The 18,755-nt window shown below is 58.4% G+C and overlaps 1 protein-coding gene across 1 annotated transcript in view; it reads right to left on the bottom strand.

The window, feature by feature from the left end:
* LOC117009100 (cyclic AMP-dependent transcription factor ATF-7-like) overlaps positions 1 to 17,784 on the bottom strand; it is a 63,091-nt gene extending 45,307 nt beyond the window's left edge. The window contains exons 1-2 of the mRNA XM_033083293.1: positions 17,733 to 17,784; positions 5,370 to 5,432 (exon numbers count right to left, since the gene is read on the bottom strand). Of these exons, the coding sequence (XP_032939184.1) occupies positions 5,370 to 5,417 (48 nt within the window). The 5' untranslated portion in view covers positions 5,418 to 5,432; positions 17,733 to 17,784. The remainder of the gene's footprint in view (positions 1 to 5,369; positions 5,433 to 17,732) is intronic.
* Positions 17,785 to 18,755: the final 971 nt, after the last annotated feature.

Below are 18,755 nucleotides of genomic sequence, written 5' to 3' on the forward strand. Positions count from 1 at the left end.
CCTGAAGGACACGGCACCCAGGTCAGCCCGGATCCCCTGGATCCCCCATCCCATCCCTGGATCCCCCAACCCATCTCTGATCCCATCCCATTGATCCCATCCCTGATCCCATTGATCCCATCCCATTGATCCCATCCCTGATCCCATTGATCCCATTATTCCCATCCCAGCCCTGAAGGACGCGCTGCCCGCCCCTCCCTCCCTCCCTCCCTCCCTCCCTCCCTCCCTCCCTCCATCCCCCATCCCCATCCCGTGAGGAATTGCCGGAATCACCCGCAGGCAGCGGGCTGGAACAGCCCGAGGCGGAGCCGCCACCTTAATGTGCCATTTGTGGGAGATTGCGGCAGATTAAATTTAAATACATTGTTGTTGGCGCTAATTGCTTGTTTGGAGCGGGTTTAGGGCCGGTTTTAGGGCTCACACCATTAACTGCTCAAACGCGAACAATCCATCTCACAAACGGCCCGCACAATTTCACAGGCAGGGGAGTTTCAGATAAAGAGCAGCCTCCCAAAAAGGGAAAAAAAAATAAAAGAGAAAAGGCAAAAGGAGGAAAATCACCTGCGAGAGGGGAGGGAAGGAGCTGGGGGAGGCTCGGGCCACAGTGGGGTGGGGAACCCTAAAAAACGCTAAATACCCTAAATAAACCCTAAAAAACCCTAAAAACCCCTAAATAAATCCTAAATAAACCCTAAAAAAACCTAAAAACCCCTAAATAAACCCAAAATAAACCCAGATAAACCCAAATAAACCCCAAATAAACCCTAAAAAACCCTAAATAAACCCAAATAAACCCTAAATAAATCCTGAATAAACCCTAAATAAACCCAAAATAAAACCAAATAAACCCAAATAAACCCTAAAAAACCCTAAAAAACCCTAATAAATACAAATAAACCCTAAATAAACCCTAATAAACCCAAATAAACTCTAAAAACCCTAAAAACCCCTAAATAAACCCAAATAAATCCTAAATAAACCCTAAATAAATCCTAAAAAAGCCCTAAATAAACCCTAATAAACCCAAATAAACCCTAAAAAACCCTAAAAAAACCCAAATAAACCCCAAATAAACCCAAATAAACCCCAAATAAACCACAAATAAACCCAAATAAACCCAAATAAACCCTAAAAACCCCTCAATAAACCCAAAAAACCCCCAAATAAACACCAAATAAACCCTAATAGACCGCAAATAAACCCTAAAAAAACCTAAATAAACCCTAAATAAACCCTAAAAAAACCCAAATAAATCCTAAAAAAACCCAAATAAACCCAAAAAACCCTAAATAAACCCTAAAAAACCCTAAATAAACCCAAATAAACTGCAAATAAACCCCAAATAAGTGTTTAGAACGCTCCCAGAGGAGGGCTGTGTCCCATTTCTGTGCTACAAACACCAACAGCAGCACAGACCCCTCAAGGGAGCTCCCCCAGACCAGTCACAGCCCAGTCCCAAACCAACCCAGCCCAGTCCCAGCCCAGTCCCAGCCCGGGGACGCCGGCACAGCCCGGGCAGCAGGGTGAGCACATCCCTGAGGATCTGACCCAGAGCCACAATTCCTCCCAAAAATGGGATTTTGGGGTCCCTGAACAGACACCCCCAAATCCAACCAGAGCTCTGGAACAGGCACCCCAAATCCAACCAGAGCTCCAGAACAGGCACCCCAAATCCTGCCCTGCACTTCCAGGGCAGCCCCAGAGTCCAACAGATCCCAATAAACCACAGGAATTCCATGATCCCCCAGTGTCCAGCACATCCCAATAAACCACAGAAATTCCACCAAATCCCAGTGGTATCCAGCAGATCCCAATAAACCACAGGAATTCCATGATCCCCCAGTGTCCAGCACATCCCATTAAACCAGCAGGAATTCCATGATCCCCCAGTGTCCAGCACATCCCATAAAGTCAGCAGGAATTCCATGATCCCCCAGTGTCCAGCAGATCCCAATAAACCACAGAAATTCCATGATCCCCCAGTCCAGCACATCCCAATAAACCACAGCAATTCCACCAAATCCCAGAGTCCAGCACATCCCATTAAGTCAGCAGGAATTCCATGATCCCCCAGAGTCCAGCAGATCCCAATAAACCACAGAAATTCCACCATCCCCAGTATTCAGCACATCCCATTAAATCAATCCCAGAGCAATTCCATCATCCCCCAGTTTCTCCCAGTGCCAGAGAGCCCCGAGCTTTGGGACAGCTCCAATTTCCCAGGAAATTCCAGGAAAAGGGGATGGGAGCAGTGTTCTCCCTGGAAATTCCAGGAAAAGGGGATGGGAGCAGTGTTTTCCATGGGAATTCCAGGAAAATGGGGTGGGAGCAGTGTTTTCCATGGAAATTCCAGGAAAAGGGGATGGGAGCAGTGTTTTCCATGGAAATTCCAGGAAAAGGGGATGGGAGCAGTGTTTTCCATGGGAATTCCAGGCAGAGGGATGGGAGCAGTGTTTTCCATGGGAATTCCAGGAAAAGGGGATGGGAGCAGTGTTTTCCCTGGGAATTCCAGGAAAATGGGATGGGAGCAGTGTTTTCCATGGGAATTCCAGGAAAATGGGATGGCAGGTGTGTTTTCCCTGGGAATTCCAGGAAAAGGGGATGGGAGCAGTGTTTTCCATGGGAATTCCAGGAAAAGGGGATGGGAGCAGTGTTTTCCATGGGAATTCCAGGAAAAGGGGATGGGAGCAGTGTTTTCCATGGGAATTCCAGGCAGAGGGATGGGAGCAGTGTTTTCCATGGGAATTCCAGGAAAAGGGGATGGGAGCAGTGTTTTCCCTGGGAATTCCAGGAAAATGGGATGGGAGCAGTGTTTTCCATGGGAATTCCAGGAAAATGGGATGGGAGCAGTGTTTTCCATGGAAATTCAGGGAAAATGGGATGGGAGCAGTGTTTTCCATGGGAATTCCAGGAAAAGGGGATGGGAGCAGTGTTTTCCCTGGGAATTCAGGGAAGATGGGATGGGAGCAGTGTTTTCCATGGAAATTCCAGGAAAAGGGGATGGGAGCAGTGTTTTCCATGGGAATTCAGGGAAAATGGGATGGGAGCAGTGTTTTCCATGGAAATTCCAGGAAAAGGGGATGGGAGCAGTGTTTTCCCTGGGAATTCAGGGAAGAGGGGATGGGAGCAGTGTTTTCCATGGAAATTCCAGGCAGAGGGATGGGAGCAGTGTTTTCCATGGGAATTCCAGGAAAAGGGGATGGGAGCAGTGTTTTCCATGGGAATTCCAGGAAAAGGGGATGGGAGCAGTGTTTTCCATGGAAATTGAAGGAAAATGGAATGGGCGCAGTGCTTTCCATGGGAATTCCAGGAAAAGGGGATGGGAGCAGTGTTTTCCATGGGAATTCCAGGAAAAGGGGATGGGAGCAGTGTTTTCCCTGGGAATTCCAGGCAGAGGGATGGGAGCAGTGTTTTCCCTGGAAATTCCAGGAAGATGGGATGGGAGCAGTGTTTTCCATGGGAATTCCAGGAAAAGGGGATGGGAGCAGTGTTTTCCCTGGAAATTCCAGGAAGATGGGATGGCAGCAGTGTTTTCCCTGGGAATTCCAGGAAAAGGGGATGGGAGCAGTGTTTTCCATGGAAATTGAAAGAAAATGGGATGGGAGCAGTGTTTTCCATGGAATTCCAGGCAGAGGGATGGGAGCAGTGTTTTCCTTGGAAATTGAAAGAAAATGGGATGGGAGCAGTGTTTTCCATGGAAATTGAAGGAAGATGGGATGGGAGCAGTGTTTTCCATGGGAATTCCAGGAAAAGGGGATGGGAGCAGTGTTTCCCCTGGGAATTCCAGGCAGAGGGATGGCAGGGGTGTTTTCCATGGGAATTCCAGGCAGAGGGATGGGAGCAGTGTTTTCCATGGAATTCCAGGCAGAGGGATGGCAGCTGTGCCTGCAGCAGGACGTGCCCCCCCTGCCCCCTCCACCTCTCCCATCCCATCCGCGGCAGCTCCGGGCAGGAGGAATCCGCCCCAATCCATCCCAAAATAGAATTTGGGGAGCCGGCACAAGTGCAGCCGTCACCTGTCACATTCCCAGCTGCTCCCTGCCCTGGGGGCTCTGGATTTATCTGGGAACAGGGAACGGCCCCGGGCAGAGGCTCAGGGACAGCCCGGGGGGATCTGCGGGAGCCCAGAGCCGGGACTGGCAGAGCCCAGCCCAGAGCCGGGACTGGCAGAGCCCAGCTCAGAGCCGGGACTGGTAGAGCCCAGCCCAGAGCCGGGACTGGCAGATCCCAGCCCAGAGCCGGGACTGGCAGAGCCCAGCCCAGAGCCGGGACTGGCAGAGCCCAGCCCAGAGCCGGGACTGGCAGAGCCCAGCTCAGAGCCGGGACTGGCAGAGCCCAGCTCAGGGATCCCTGGAGCTCAGAGTCAGGACTGGCAGATCCCAGCCCAGAGCTGGGACTGGCAGATCCCAGCCCAGAGCCGGGACTGGCAGAGCCCAGCTTAGAGCTGGGACTGGCAGATCCCAGCTCAGAGCCGGGACTGGCAGAGCCCAGCCCAGAGCCGGGACTGGCAGATCCCAGCTCAGGGATCTCAGAGCTCAGAGCCGGGACTGGCAGAGCCCAGCTCAGAGCCAGGACTGGCAGATCCCAGCCCAGAGCCAGGACTGGCAGATCCCAGCTCAGAGCCAGGACTGGCAGATCCCAGCCCAGAGCCAGGACTGGCAGATCCCAGCTTGGAGATCCCCTGGAGCTCAGAGCCAGGACTGGCAGATCCCAGCTCTGGTTTATTCCTGGGATCTCCTGGATCTCAGAGTCAGGATTTGCAGATCCCAGCTCTGGATTGTTCCTGGGATCTCCTGTAGCTCACATTCAGGATTTGCAGACCCCAGCTCAGGGATCTCAGAGCTCAGAGCTCACATTCAGGATTTGCAGACCCCAGTCCTGGTTTCCCTGGATCTCAGATTCAGGATTTGCAGACCCCAGCCCTGGCTCCCCCAGAGCTCAAAGCTCAGATTCAGGATCTGCAGATCCCAGCTCTGGTTTCCCTGGATCTCAGAGCTCACATTCAGGATTTGCAGAGCCCAGCTCAGGGATCTCAGAGCTCACATTCAGGATTTGCAGACCCCAGCTCTGGTTTCTCAGAGCTCAGATCCAGGATTTGCAGAGCCCAGCCCTGGCTCCCCCAGAGCTCAGAGCTCAGAGTCAGGATTTGCAGAGCCCAGCTCTGGTTTCCCTGGATCTCAGAGCTCACATTCAGGATTTGCAGACCCCAGCTCTGGCTCCCCCTGAGCTCAGAGCTCAGAGTCAGGATTTGCAGAGCCCAGCTCTGGTTTCCCTGGATCTCAGAGTTCACATTCAGGACCTGCAGACCCCAGCCCCTGCTCCCCCAGCTCAGGCTCTCTGGCACAATCCCAGCCCAGCCCCGGCCGTACCTGCCCGCAGCCCGGCGCGCTGCACACGAAGGGTCGGTCGTCCCCCATCCTCCCTGCAGCAGCCTGGGGAGCACAGAAAGCACAGCAATGGTTAAACTGCCCCAGAAATCCCCAAAACACCGGCAGGAGCTGCCCCTCTGCTGGCACCTGTCAGCCCCTGGGATGGGAATTACTGCAGCCTGGTTTAGGATTTGGGATGGGAATTATCACAGCCTGGTTTAGGATTTGGGATGGGAATTACTGCAGCCTGGTTTAGGATTTGGGATGGGAATTACTGCAGCCTGGTTTAGGATTTGGGATGGGAATTACTGCAGCCTGGTTTAGGATTTGGGATGGGAATTATCACAGCCTGGTTTAGGATTTGGGATGGGAATTATCACAGCCTGGTTTAGGATTTGGGATGGGAATTACTGCAGCCTGGTCTAGGATTTGGGATGGGAATTACTGCAGCCTGGTTTAGGATTTGGGATGGGAATTACTGCAGCCTGGTTTAGGATTTGGGATGGGAATTATCACAGCCTGGTTTAGGATTTGGGATGGGAATTATCACAGCCTGGTTTAGGATTTGGGATGGGAATTATTGCAGCCTGGTTTGGGATTTGGGATGGGAATTATCACAGCCTGGTTTAGAATTTGGGAGGGAATTATTGCAGCCTGGTTTAGGATTTGGGATGGGAATTACTGCAGCCTGGTTTAGGATTTGGGATGGGAATTATCACAGCCTGGTTTAGGATTTGGGATGGGAATTACTGCAGCCTGGTTTAGGATTTGGGATGGGAATTATTGCAGCCTGGTTTAGGATTTGGGATGGGAATTATTGCAACTGGATCAGGGAATATCCTGAGAGCACAGGGATCATCAAAGGCAGCTCTGGAGAGGATCAGGAATATCCTGGGACCCTCAGGGATCAGCAGGAGCAGCCCAGGGTGAATCAGGAATATCCAGGGACCCTCAGGGATCACCAGGAGCAGCCCTGGGTGAATCAGGAATATCCTGGGACCCTCAGGGATCATCAAAGGCAGCTCTGGGTGAATCAGGAATATCCTGGGACCCTCAGGGATCACCAGGGACCCTCAGGGATCACCAGGGACCCTCAGGGATCAGCAGGAGCAGCCCTGGAGAGGATCAGGAATATCCAGGGACCCTCAGGGATCAGCAGGAGAAGCTCTGGGTGAATCAGGAATATCCTGGGACCCTCAGGGATCACCAAGGACAGCTCTGGAGAGGATCAGGAATATCCTGGGAGCCTCAGGGATCACCAGGGACCCTCAGGGATCACCAGGGGCAGTTCTGGGTGAATCAGGAATATCCTGGGAGCACAGGGATCACCAGGAGCAGCTCTGGATAAATCAGGAATATCCTGGGACCCTCAGGGATCTCCAGGGGCAGCCCTGGAGAGGGTCAGGAACATCCTGGGACCCTCAGGGATCCCCAGGAGCAGCCCTGGGATCCCCCTCACACCAACAAACCAGCAGGGACAGTGGCAATCCACGGGAAAACAAAGTGTGAGCGAGCAGCCATCCAATAAATCCAACCCTCTCTGTGCACCCGTTATATTTTCAATGGGAGAGAACTCAAATTTGTCATTTAATTAATTAAGGGATTATAGGAGTGGTGCTCTGTTTTACAAGGCAATAATCGGGCTCCCCAGTGGGTAAACTGCAGGGCTGATGGCAGGGGCAGTTTATCACGGATTACAGCCAAGGATAACAAAACACTCACTCCCATTATGCTACAAGAGAAGCTGCTCTCATTAATAAAAAATAAGAGTAAATAAAGTAAAGCCCTCCCCACCTCCCAGCCTCAAACTCAGCTCCCTCCACCCACTGGTGTTTTTACAGCAGGATTTTAAAGAGATCCAATAAAGGAAATGCTGTTTCCTTGGGGGGCTGGAATGGGGGAGCCAGGGTGGGCACAGAGGGGATTTGGGGCTGGGGGGGCTGGAATGGGGGAGCCAGGGTGGCACAGAGGGGATTTGGGGCTGGGGGTGCTGGAATGGGGGAGCCAGGGTGGGCAGGGAAGGGATTTGGGGTCCAGGGTGGGCACAGAGGGGTTTTGGGGTCCAGGGTGGGCACAGAGGGGATTTGGGGCTGGGGGGCTGGAATGGGGGAGCCAGGGTGGGCACAGAGGGGATTTGGGGTCCAGGTTGGGCACAGAGGGGATTTGGGGCTGGGGGTGCTGGAATGGGGGAGCCAGGGTGGGCACAGAGGGGATTTGGGGCTGGGGGTGGCACAGAGGGGTTGGTATTTTTAGGAGCTGTGTGAGAAGGAGCTGCAGGAACGCTGGGGGAGACCTGAGAGTGAGAACTGCCCAGACACAAACCCTGAGAGCCAGAACAGCCCAGACACAAACCCTGAGGTGAATAAAACCCTCAGACACAAACCCTGATTTCACACACAGCCCAGTGAGCGGCCAGGCCGGCCCAGCTTGGTCTAGGATTGATTCTGAGCCCAATGAGTGGCCAGGCCAGCTCGAGCTAGGACTAATTCTGAGCCCAGTGAGCGGCCAGGCCAGCTCAGCTCGGGCTAGGATTAATTCTGAGCCCAGTGAGTGGCCAGGCCAGCCTTGTGGGACAAATCTGAGCCCAACCAGTGGCCAGGCCAGCTCGGGCTAGGACTAATTCAGAGCCCAGCCAGTGCCCAGGCCAGCCCAGCTTGGTCTAGGATTAATTCTGAGAGCCCAGCCAGTGGCCAGGCCAGCTCGAGCTAGGACTAATTCAGAGCCCAGTGAGCAGCCAGGCCAGCCCAGCTCGGGCTAGGATTGATTCTGAGAGCTCAATGAGTGGCCAGGCCAGCTTTGTGGGACTAATCTGAGCCCAGTGAGTGGCCAGGCCAGCCCAGCTTGGTCTAGGATTGATTCTGAGCCCAGTGAGTGACCAGGCCAGTCCAGCTTGGTCTAGGATTAATTCTGAGCCCAGTGAGTGGCCAGGCCAGCCTTGTGGGACAAATCTGAGCCAAGCCAGTGGCCAGTCCAGCTTGGTCTAGGATTAGTTCTGAGCCCAGCCAGCGGCCAGGCCAGCCCAGCTCGAGCCAGGATTAATTCTGAGCCCAGTGAGTGGCCAGGGCAGCCTTGTGGGACAAATCTGAGCCCAGCCAGCGGCCAGGCCACCCGGGCAGGCTCTGTGTGACCGTGCCAAGCCCCGGGAGCCGGGCCAGGAGCAGCTCCAGAGCCCAGCCCAGCCCAGCCCAGCCCGGCACAAACAATCCCATTCACACTCCAGCGGGGCTGCGAGCCACAGAAAGCCACAACAAACGGGATTATTGTGGCTGCAGAGCGGGGCTGGAGGGGCAGGAGGAGCAGGAGGAGGAGGAGGAGGAGGAGGAGGAGGCTGCCAGGAGAGCACAAACCCTGCACCCCAAACACAAACCCTGCACCCAAACACAAACCCTGCACCCCAAACACAAACCCTGCACCCCAACACAAACCCTGCACCCAAACACAAACCCTGCACCCAAACACAAACCCTGCACCCCAACACAAACCCTGCACCCAAACACAAACCCTGCACCCAAACACAAACCCTGCACCCCAAACCCTGCACCCCAAACACAAACCCTGCACCCCAAACACAAACCCTGCACCCCAAACCCTGCACCCCAAACACAAACCCTGCACCCCAAACACAAACCCTGCACCCCAAACACAAACCCTGCACCCCAACACAAACCCTGCACCCAAACACAAACCCTGCACCCAAACACAAACCCTGCACCCCAAACCCTGCACCCAAACACAAACCCTGCACCCCAAACACAAACCCTGCACCCAAACACAAACCCTGCACCCCAAACACAAACCCTGCACCCAAACACAAACCCTGCACCCAAACACAAACCCTGCACCCCAAACACAAACCCTGCACCCCAAAGAACACAAACCCTGCACCCCAGAGAACACAAACCCTGCACCCCAAACACAAACCCTGCACCCCAAACCCAAACCCTGCACCCCAGAGAACACAAACCCTGCACCCCAAACACAAACCCTGCACCCCAAACACAAACCCTGCACCCAAACACAAACCCTGCACCCCAAACACAAACCCTGCACCCAAACACAAACCCTGCACCCCAGAGAACACAAACCCTGCACCCAAACACAAACCCTGCACCCCAGAGAACACAAACCCTGCACCCCAAACACAAACCCTGCACCCCAAACACAAAGAGCAGGGCAGGAGGAAGCAGAGCTGTGCCCCAGGCTCTCCAGAACAGCCCCACACTTCCCAGTGAAAAAGGCAGGAAGGAAGCAGCGCTGGAGGCCAGCGAGGGCTCTGGTTCTGTTCCTGAGCTTCCTGAGGCTGGGGGGAGCGCCCTGGATGGGCTGGGGGGCAGCACGGACAGCTGGACACTGCCCTGGATGGGCTGGGGGGCAGCACGGACAGCTGGACACTGTCCTGGATGGGCTGGGGGGCAGCAGGGACAGCTGGACACTGCCCTGGATGTGCTGGGGGGCAGCACGGACGGCTGGACACTGCTCTGGGGGGCAGCACGGACAGCTGGACACTGCCCTGGACGGGCTGGGGGGCAGCACGGACAGCTGGACACAGCCCTGGCCGGGCTGGGGGGCAGCAGGGCTGGCTGAGCCCCCCTGGGCGAGCATGGGGAAATAAAACAGCACAAAATGCTCCTGAAAATGAACTGGGGGAGCAGCAGGGTGGGGGTCCCAGGATGGGAAATGCAGGGTGGGGGTCCCAGCACCATTAAATGCAGGGTGGGGGTCCCAGCACCATTAAATGCAGGGTGGGGGTCCCAGCACCATGAACAGCAGGGTGGGGGTCCCAGGATGGGAAATGCAGGGTGGGGGTCCCAGGATGGGAAATGCAGGGTGGGGGTCCCAGCACCATGAACAGCAGGGTGAGGGTCCCAGGATGGGGAAATGCAGGGTGGGGGTCCCAGCATGGGGAAATGCAGGGTGGGGGTCCCAGGATGGTGAACAGCAGGGTGGGGGTCCCAGGATGGGGAATGCAGGGTGGGGGTCCCACAGTGAACAGCAGGGTGGGGGTCCCAGCACCATGAAATGCAGGGTGGGGGTCCCGGGATGGGGAATGCAGGGTGGGGGTCCCAGGATGGGAAATGCAGGGTGGGGGTCCCAGCACCATGAACAGCAGGGTGAGGGTCCCAGGATGGGGAAATGCAGGGTGGGGGTCCCAGCATGGGGAAATGCAGGGTGGGGGTCCCAGGATGGTGAACAGCAGGGTGGGGGTCCCGGGATGGGGAATGCAGGGTGGGGGTCCCAGCACCATTAAATGCAGGGTGGGGGTCCCAGCACTGAGAACAGCAGGGTGGGGGTCCCAGCATGGGAAATGCAGGGTGAGGGTCCCAGCACCATTAAATGCAGGGTGGGGGTCCCACAGTGAACAGCAGGGTGGGGGTCCCAGGATGGGAAATGCAGGGTGGGGGTCCCAGCACCATTAAATGCAGGGTGAGGGTCCCAGGATGGGGAAATGCAGGGTGGGGGTCCCACCGTGAACCGCAGGGTGGGGGTCCCAGCACCATGAACAGTAGGGTGGGGGTCCCAGGATGGTGAACAGCAGGGTGGGGGTCCCAGTTTGGGGAATGCAGGGTGGGGGTCTCAGGATGGGAAATGCAGGGTGGGGGTCCCAGGATGGGGAATGCAGGGTGGGGGTCCCAGCACCATTAAATGCAGGGTGGGGGTCCCAGGATGGGGAAAGGCAGGGTGGGGGTCCCAGGATGGGAAATGCAGGGTGGGGGTCCCAGCACCATGAAATGCAGGGTGGGGGTCTCAGGGTGGGGGTCCCAGGATGGGGAATGCAGGGTGGGGGTCTCAGGGTGGGGGTCCCAGCATGGGAAATGCAGGGTGGGGGTCCCAGCACCATTAAATGCAGGGTGGGGGTCCCAGCACCATGAACAGCAGGGTGGGGGTCCCAGCACCATTAAATGCAGGGTGGGGGTCTCAGGGTGGGGGTCCCACCCCGCTCAGGGCCCTTCCCAGGCCGGTCTGGCCCCGGGGGGCTCGGCCAGGGTCGGGGTGCGGGGTCTGTCCCGGCCCCTCGGAGCCCCCCCGGCTCTCCCGGCCGGACCCTCCCCGGGAAGTTGCGAAACGCTCCGGGCGGGCAGGGGAGGCTCCGGGACCGCGGTGCCAGAGCTGTTCTGGGTGTGAGCGAGGCACGGGGCGCTGGGGCTGGGACAGCCGAGGGGATTCCGGCTGAACAAGCCATCTCCAGCTAGCCACAGCCATCCCCAGCTAGCCACAGCCATCTCCAGCTAGCCACAGCCATCCCCAGCTAGCCACAGCCATCCCCTGCTAGCCACAGCCGTCCCCAGCTAGCCACAGCCATCTCCAGCTAGCCACAGCCATCCCCTGCTAGCCACAGCCATCCCCAGCTAGCCACAGCCATCCCCTGCTAGCCACAGCCATCCCCAGCTAGCCACAGCCATCCCCTGCTAGCCACAGCCATCCCCAGCTAGCCACAGCCATCTCCAGCTAGCCACAGCCATCCCCTGCTAGCCACAGCCATCTCCAGCTAGCCACAGCCATCTCCAGCTAGCCACAGCCATCTCCAGCTAGCCACAGCAGTCCCCTGCTAGCCACAGCCATCTCCAGCTAGCCACAGCCACCCCCTGCTAGCCACAGCCATCTCCAGCTAGCCACAGCAGTCCCCTGCTAGCCACAGCAGTCCCCTGCTAGCCACAGCCATCCCCTGCTAGCCACAGCCATCCCCAGCTAGCCACAGCCATCCCCTGCTAGCCACAGCCATCCCCTGCTAGCCACAGCAATGCCCTGCTAGCCACAGCCATCCCCAGCTAGCCACAGCCATCCCCTGCTAGCCACAGCCACCCCCTGCTAGCCACAGCCATCCCCAGCTAGCCACAGCCATCCCCTGCTAGCCACAGCCATCTCCAGCTAGCCACAGCCGTCCCCTGCTAGCCACAGCCATCCCCAGCTAGCCACAGCCGTCCCCTGCTAGCCACAGCCATCCCCTGATAGCCACAGCAATGCCCTGCTAGCCACAGCCATCCCCAGCTAGCCACAGCCATCCCCTGCTAGCCACAGCCATCCCCAGCTAGCCACAGCCATCCCCTGCTAGCCACAGCCATCCTCTGCTAGCCACAGCCATCCTCTGCTAGCCACAGCCATCCCCAGCTAGCCACAGCCATCCCCTGTTAGCCACAACCATCCCCTGCTAGCCACAGCCATCCTCTGCTAGCCACAGCCACCCCCTGCTAGCCACAGCTCACCCAGACCCCACAGACCCCACAGACCCCAAATTGTGAATTTTGGGGTCGCCTGGAAGGGGCAGGAAGCAGCGGGGGAGCTCCAGGACACGGCGGGTCCGTGGTGCTGAAGGTTCTGCCCCAGAGGTTCTGCCCCGAAGGTTCTGCCCCACAAAGGTTCTGCCCTGTTCTGCCCCAGAGGTTCTGCCCCAGAGGTTCTGCCCCAGAGGTTCTGTCCCAGAGGTTCTGCCCCAAAGGTTCTGTTCTGTTCTGCCCCAAAGGTTCTGCCCCAGAGGTTCTGCCCCAAAGGTTCTGCCCTGTTCTGCCCCAGAGGTTCTGCCCCGAAGGTTCTGCCCCAAAGGTTCTGCCCCAGAGGTTCTGCCCCAAAGGTTCTGCCCCAAAGGTTCTGCCCCAGAGGTTCTGCCCTGTTCTGCCCCAAAGGTTCTGTTCTGTTCTGCCCCAAAGGTTCTGCCCCAGAGGTTCTGCCCTGTTCTGCCCCAAAGGTTCTGCCCCAGAGGTTCTGCCCTGTTCTGCCCCAGAGGTTCTGCCCCAAAGGTTCTGTCCCAGAGGTTCTGCCCCAGAGGTTCTGTCCCGTTCTGCCCCAGAGGTTCTGCCCCGTTCTGCCCCAAAGGTTCTGCCCTGTTCTGCCCCAGAGGTTCTGCCCCAGAGGTTCTGCCCCAAAGGTTCTGTCCCGTTCTGTCCCACAGGTTCTGCCCCAGAGGTTCTGTCCTGTTCTGCCCCAGAGGTTCTGCCCCAGAGGTTCTGCCCCAGAGGTTCTGTCCCGTTCTGCCCCAAAGGTTCTGCCCCAGAGGTTCTGCCCTGTTCTGCCCCAGAGGTTCTGCCCCAGAGGTTCTGCCCCAGAGGTTCTGTCCTGTTCTGCCCCGAAGGTTCTGTCCTGTTCTGCCCCAGAGGTTCTGCCCCAGAGGTTCTGCCCCAGAGGTTCCCCCTCTGCTCCCGCCTGCAGCAGCTCACTGTGAGTGAGCGGCAGAAGCAGTTTGGGAAATCCGGCCCCGTTCCCAGTGCCAGGAACAGCAACAGGAGGAGGGAAAAAGGAGGAGGGAGGGAAAAAAGAAGAGGGAGGGAAAAAAAGAAGAAGGAGAGGAAAAAAAAAGAGGGGATAAAAAGGAAAATAATAAAAACAAAATAAAGAGAAGGCCCCAAGCAAGGCTGGAGGATAAATAAAAACCCAAAGAGGCGCAGCTCATCATGAGGGATGAGCAGAGAACAGCCCAGGGCAGAGCCAGGGCAGAGACAGGAGAGCTCCTGCACCTGCCTCGGTGGGCTCTGAGACCCCCGGCTCCAGCAGAGCCCAGACAGTGCTGGGAGCTGCTGGGAGCTGCTGGGAGCTGCTAGGAGCTGCTGGGAAGCACTGGGAGCTGCTGGGAGCTGCTGGGAGCTGCTGGGAGCTGCTGGGAGCTGCTGGGAAGCGCTGGGGAAGGAGCAGAAAGCAGAACCAGACAGAAATCCACGTCACAGAGGAGCCCTGGGCCCAGGAAGTGAAAGAGGAATCCCAGGGCCAGGTCTGGCACATCCCAAAAGTTCTGCCAGGGTTGGTCCTGACACATCCCAAAAGTTCTGCCAGGGCCAGGTCTGGCACATTCCAAAAGTTCTGCCAGGGCCAGGTCTGGCACATCCCAAAATTCTGCCAGGTCTGGTCTGACACATCCCAAAAGTTCTGCTCACCCCCTGCACCCCAAAACCAGGGATCTGTGGGTCTGTGCCCCAAAACCAGGGATCTGTGGGTCTGTGCCCCAAAACCAGGGATCTGTGGGTCTGTGCCCCTCTCAGATCAGGGGTGCTCACCCCCCGTGCCCCCCAAACGGGAGCTGTGGCTCTGCTGGATTCGGGGACAGCTCCCAGAGGAACATCCTGAGGGAGGGGAGAGACCCTCGGGACACCCCCGGGCACAAATCAGTGGGAATGCACTGGAGTGGTGAACTGGGACCAGTTAAATCAACGGGAATGCACTGGAGTGGGTGAACTGGGACCAGTTAAATCAACGGGAATGCACTGGAGTGGGTGAACTGGGACCAGTTAAATCAACGGGAATGCACTGGAGTGGGTGAACTGGGACCAGTTAAATCAACGGGAATGCACTGGAGTGGGTGAACTGGGACCAGTTAAATCAACGGGAATGCACTGGAGTGGATGAACTGGGACCAGTTAAATCAACGGGAATGCACTGGAGTGGATGAACTGGGACCAGTTAAATCAATGGGAATGCACTGGAGTGGGAATGGATGAACTGGGACCAGTTAAATCAACGGGAATGCACTGGAGTGGATGAACTGGGACCAGTTAAATCAACAGGAATGCACTGGAGTGGGTGAACTGGGACCAGTTAATGGGAATGCACTGGAATGGATGAACTGGGACCAGTTAAATCAACGGGAATGCACTGGAGTGGGTGAACTGGGACCAGTTAAATCAACGGGAATGCACTGGAGTGGGTGAACTGGGACCAGTTAATGGGAATGCACTGGAGTGGGTGAACTGGGACCAGTTTAATCAATGGGAATGCACTGGAGTGGGTGAACTGGGACCAGTTAAATCAATGGGAATGCACTGGAGTGGGAATGGATGAACTGGAACCAGTTAAATCAACAGAAATTCCCTGGAATGGATGAAGTGGGACAAGTCAAATCAACGGGAATGCACTGGAGTGGGTGAACTGGGACCAGTTTAATCAATGGGAATGCACTGGAGTGGGTGAACTGGGACCAGTTAAATCAACGGGAATGCACTGGAGTGGGTGAACTGGGACCAGTTAAATCAACGGGAATGCACTGGAGTGGGAATGGATGAAGTGGGACCAGTTAAATCAACGGGAATGCACTGGAGTGAGTGAACTGGGACCAGTTAAATCAACGGGAATGCACTGGAGTGGGAATGGATGAACTGGGACCAGTTAAATCAACGGGAATGCACTGGAATGGGAATGGATGAACTGGGACCAGTTAAATCAACGGGAATGCACTGGAGTGGATGAACGGGGACCAGAATTTACTGGAATTGATGAACTAGAACCAGTTAAATTAATGGAAACTCACTGGGATGGGAATGGATGAACTGGAACGAGTTAACGGGAATGCACTGGAGTGTGTGAACTGGAACCAGAATTTATGGAATGGATGAACTGGAACCAGTTAAATCAACGGGAATTCACTGGAGTGGATGAACTGGAACCAGAATTTACTGGAATGGATGAACTGGGACCAGTTAAAACAACGGGAACTCACTGGAATGGGAATGGATGAACTGGAACCAGTTAAATTAAAGGGAATTCATTGGAATGGATGAATGGGAACCAGTTAAATCAACAGGAGTTCACTGGAATGGGAATGGATGAACTGGGACCAGTTAACGGGAATGCACTGGAATGGATGAACTGCCCCAACAGGAGGCTGTGAGGTCACACCTGGGCCAGGTGTGGCCACCCCCAGAGTGCCCAGGGGCTCTGCAGCCCCCCTGGATCCCCCCTGGATCCCCCTTGGACCCCCCTGGATCCCCCTGGACCCCCCTGGATCCCCCCTGGATCCCCCTGGACCCCCCTGGATCCCCCCTGGATCCCCCTGGACCCCCCTGGATCCCCCCTGGATCCCCCCTGGATCTCTCTGGATCCCCCTGGACACCCCTGGATCCCCCTGGATCCCCCCTGGATCCCACCTGGACACCCCCTGGATCCCCCTGGATCCCCCCTGGATCTCTCTGGATCCCCCTGGACACCCCTGGATCCCCCTGGATCCCCCCTGGATCCCACCTGGACACCCCCTGGATCCCCAGGTCCAGCTCTGGGGCTCCCCAGCACCCCAGGGGTCCCACCAGGACCCCTCCCCAAAGCTGCTCCACCCTCTGAGGTCACCTCTGCCCCCCCAGATCTCTTCAGAACCCCCAAATTCCCCCTCAGCACCCAAAGCCTCCCCTGCCAAGCCCCTCAGGGCACCTGTGCACCCCCAGCCCCAATTCAGGAGCTCCTTCCTGCACCCCCAGCCCCAATTCAAGAGCTCCTTCCTGCACCCCCAGCCCCAATTCCAAGGTTCCCCTGTGCACCCCCAGCCCCAATTCCGGGGCTCCCCCTGTACATCCCCAGCCGCATTCAGGAGTTCCCCCCCTGCACCCCCAGCCCCAATTCAGGAGTTCCTCCTGCACCCCCAGCCCCAATTCCGGGGCTCTCCCTGAACACCCCAGTCCAATTCAGAGGTTCCCCCTGTACACCCCCAGCCCCAATTCAGGGGCTCCCTCCTGCACCCCCAGCCCCAATTCAGGAGCTCCTTCCTGCACCCCCAGCCCCAATTCAAGAGTTCCTTTCTGCACCCCCAGCCCCAATTCAAGAGCTCCTTCCTGCACCCCCAGCCCCAATTCCAAGGTTCCCCTGTGCACCCCCAGCCCCAATTCCGGGGCTCCCCCTGTACATCCCCAGCCCCATTCAGGAGTTCCCCCCCTGCACCCCCAGCCCCAATTCCGGGGCTCTCCCTGAACACCCCAGTCCAATTCAGAGGTTCCCCCTGTACACCCCCAGCCACAATTCAGGAGTTCCTTCCTGCACCCCCAGCCCCAATTCCAAGGTCCCCCTGTACATCCCCAGCCCCATTCAGGAGTTCCCCCCCTGCACCCCCAGCCCCAATTTCGGGGCTCCCCCTGTACATTCCCAGCCCCAATTCCGGGGTTCCCCCCCTGCACCCCCAGCCCCAATTCCAAGGTTCCCCTGTAGATCCCCAGCCCCAATTCCCGGTTCCCCCCCTGCACCCCCAGCCCCAATTCCGGGGCTCCTCCTGTACACCCCCAGTCCCAATTCCAAGGTTCCCCTGTAGATCCCCAGCCTCAATTCCAGGTTCCCCCCCTGCACCCCCAGCCCCAATTCCGGGCTCCCCCCGGACCCGCCCGGGCCCCTCGCTGCTCTTTGGCCCCGCCCCGTGGGCGGGGCTTGGCCGCATAGCGGCGCCCCCTCGGCCCCCATTGGCCGCCGCGCCCGTCGCTCAGGGGCAACGCGCGATGCGATTGGCCCGGAGCGCCGTCGCTCAGCGCGGGGGCGGGGCGGGCGGAGCCGCAGCCGCACGAAAACTCGGGCAGAGTTGTGGGGGGAGGGGCCGGCCGGGGCTCCCGCCGCCCCCGGGGCTGCCCCGCCGCCGCCGCCGCGGCAGCGCTCGGGGCCGTGCCGCTCCCGCCGTGCCGGAGCCGCCGTTACCTGAGGGAGCCGGGCCGGGTCCTGGCGCTGGCGCCGCTCGCGCTGGGGCTCCCGCCGCCCCCCCCCCCGCCCCGCGCGCGAGGCTCTCGCGAGACCCGCGGGGCGGGAACGGCGCGGCGGCCAATGGGACGCGCCGGGGGCGGGGCCTCGGCGGGGAGGGGGCGGGAACTGCGCCTTGAGTGGGCGTGGTCAGCGACAGGCCCCGCCCAGGGGGCCCCCGCGACACGTGGGGAGCGGGGACACCCCCGGAACCACAGGGACATCCCCGGGACACCCCCGGGACACCCCCGGGACACCCCCGGAACCACAGGGACATCCCCAGGACACCCCCGGGACCACCGGGACAGCCCCGGAACCACCGGGACACCCCCGGGACACTCTCGGGACAGCCCCGGGACACCCCCGGGACAGCCACGGGACACCCCCGGGAAACTCCCGGGACCACCGTGACAGCCCCGGGACACTCCTGGGACACCCTGGGGACACCCTCGTGACAGCCCCGGGACCACCGGGACAGCCCCGGAACCACCGTGACATCTCCGGGACCCCCGGGACACCCCCGGGACAGCCCCGGCACTCTCCTGGAACACTCCTGGGACACCCCCGTGACACCCCCGGGACCACCGGGACACCCCCGAGAAAGGCCCGGGACACCCGGGACCACCGTGACACCCCCGGCACAGCCCCGTGACACTTCCGGGAACCCCTGGGGACACCCCCGGGACCACCATGACCCTGGGACCCCCTGGACACCCCCGGGACAGCCCCGGGGCCCAGCTGGAACTGTCCCCTCCACAGCTGGGACACCCCAAACCCCGGCCGGCCCCGCAGCCCCCAGCCCCGGGTGTCCCGCAGGGATGCACGGAGGTGACAGCCGCGGTGGCAGCGATGTCCCCATCCCTCTGAGGGCTCCGAGCTCAGCCCCGAGGGGACACTGCCACCTCCCCGGGGTGACGCCGTGGGGACAAATCCAGCTGCAGACAGACAGGTGGCACCAGCCAAGGAGACACGAGGAGCTCAGAG

The sequence above is a fragment of the Catharus ustulatus genome, chromosome 31 (genome assembly GCF_009819885.2).
Source record: "Catharus ustulatus isolate bCatUst1 chromosome 31, bCatUst1.pri.v2, whole genome shotgun sequence".
Classification (NCBI taxonomy): Eukaryota; Metazoa; Chordata; class Aves; order Passeriformes; family Turdidae; genus Catharus; species Catharus ustulatus.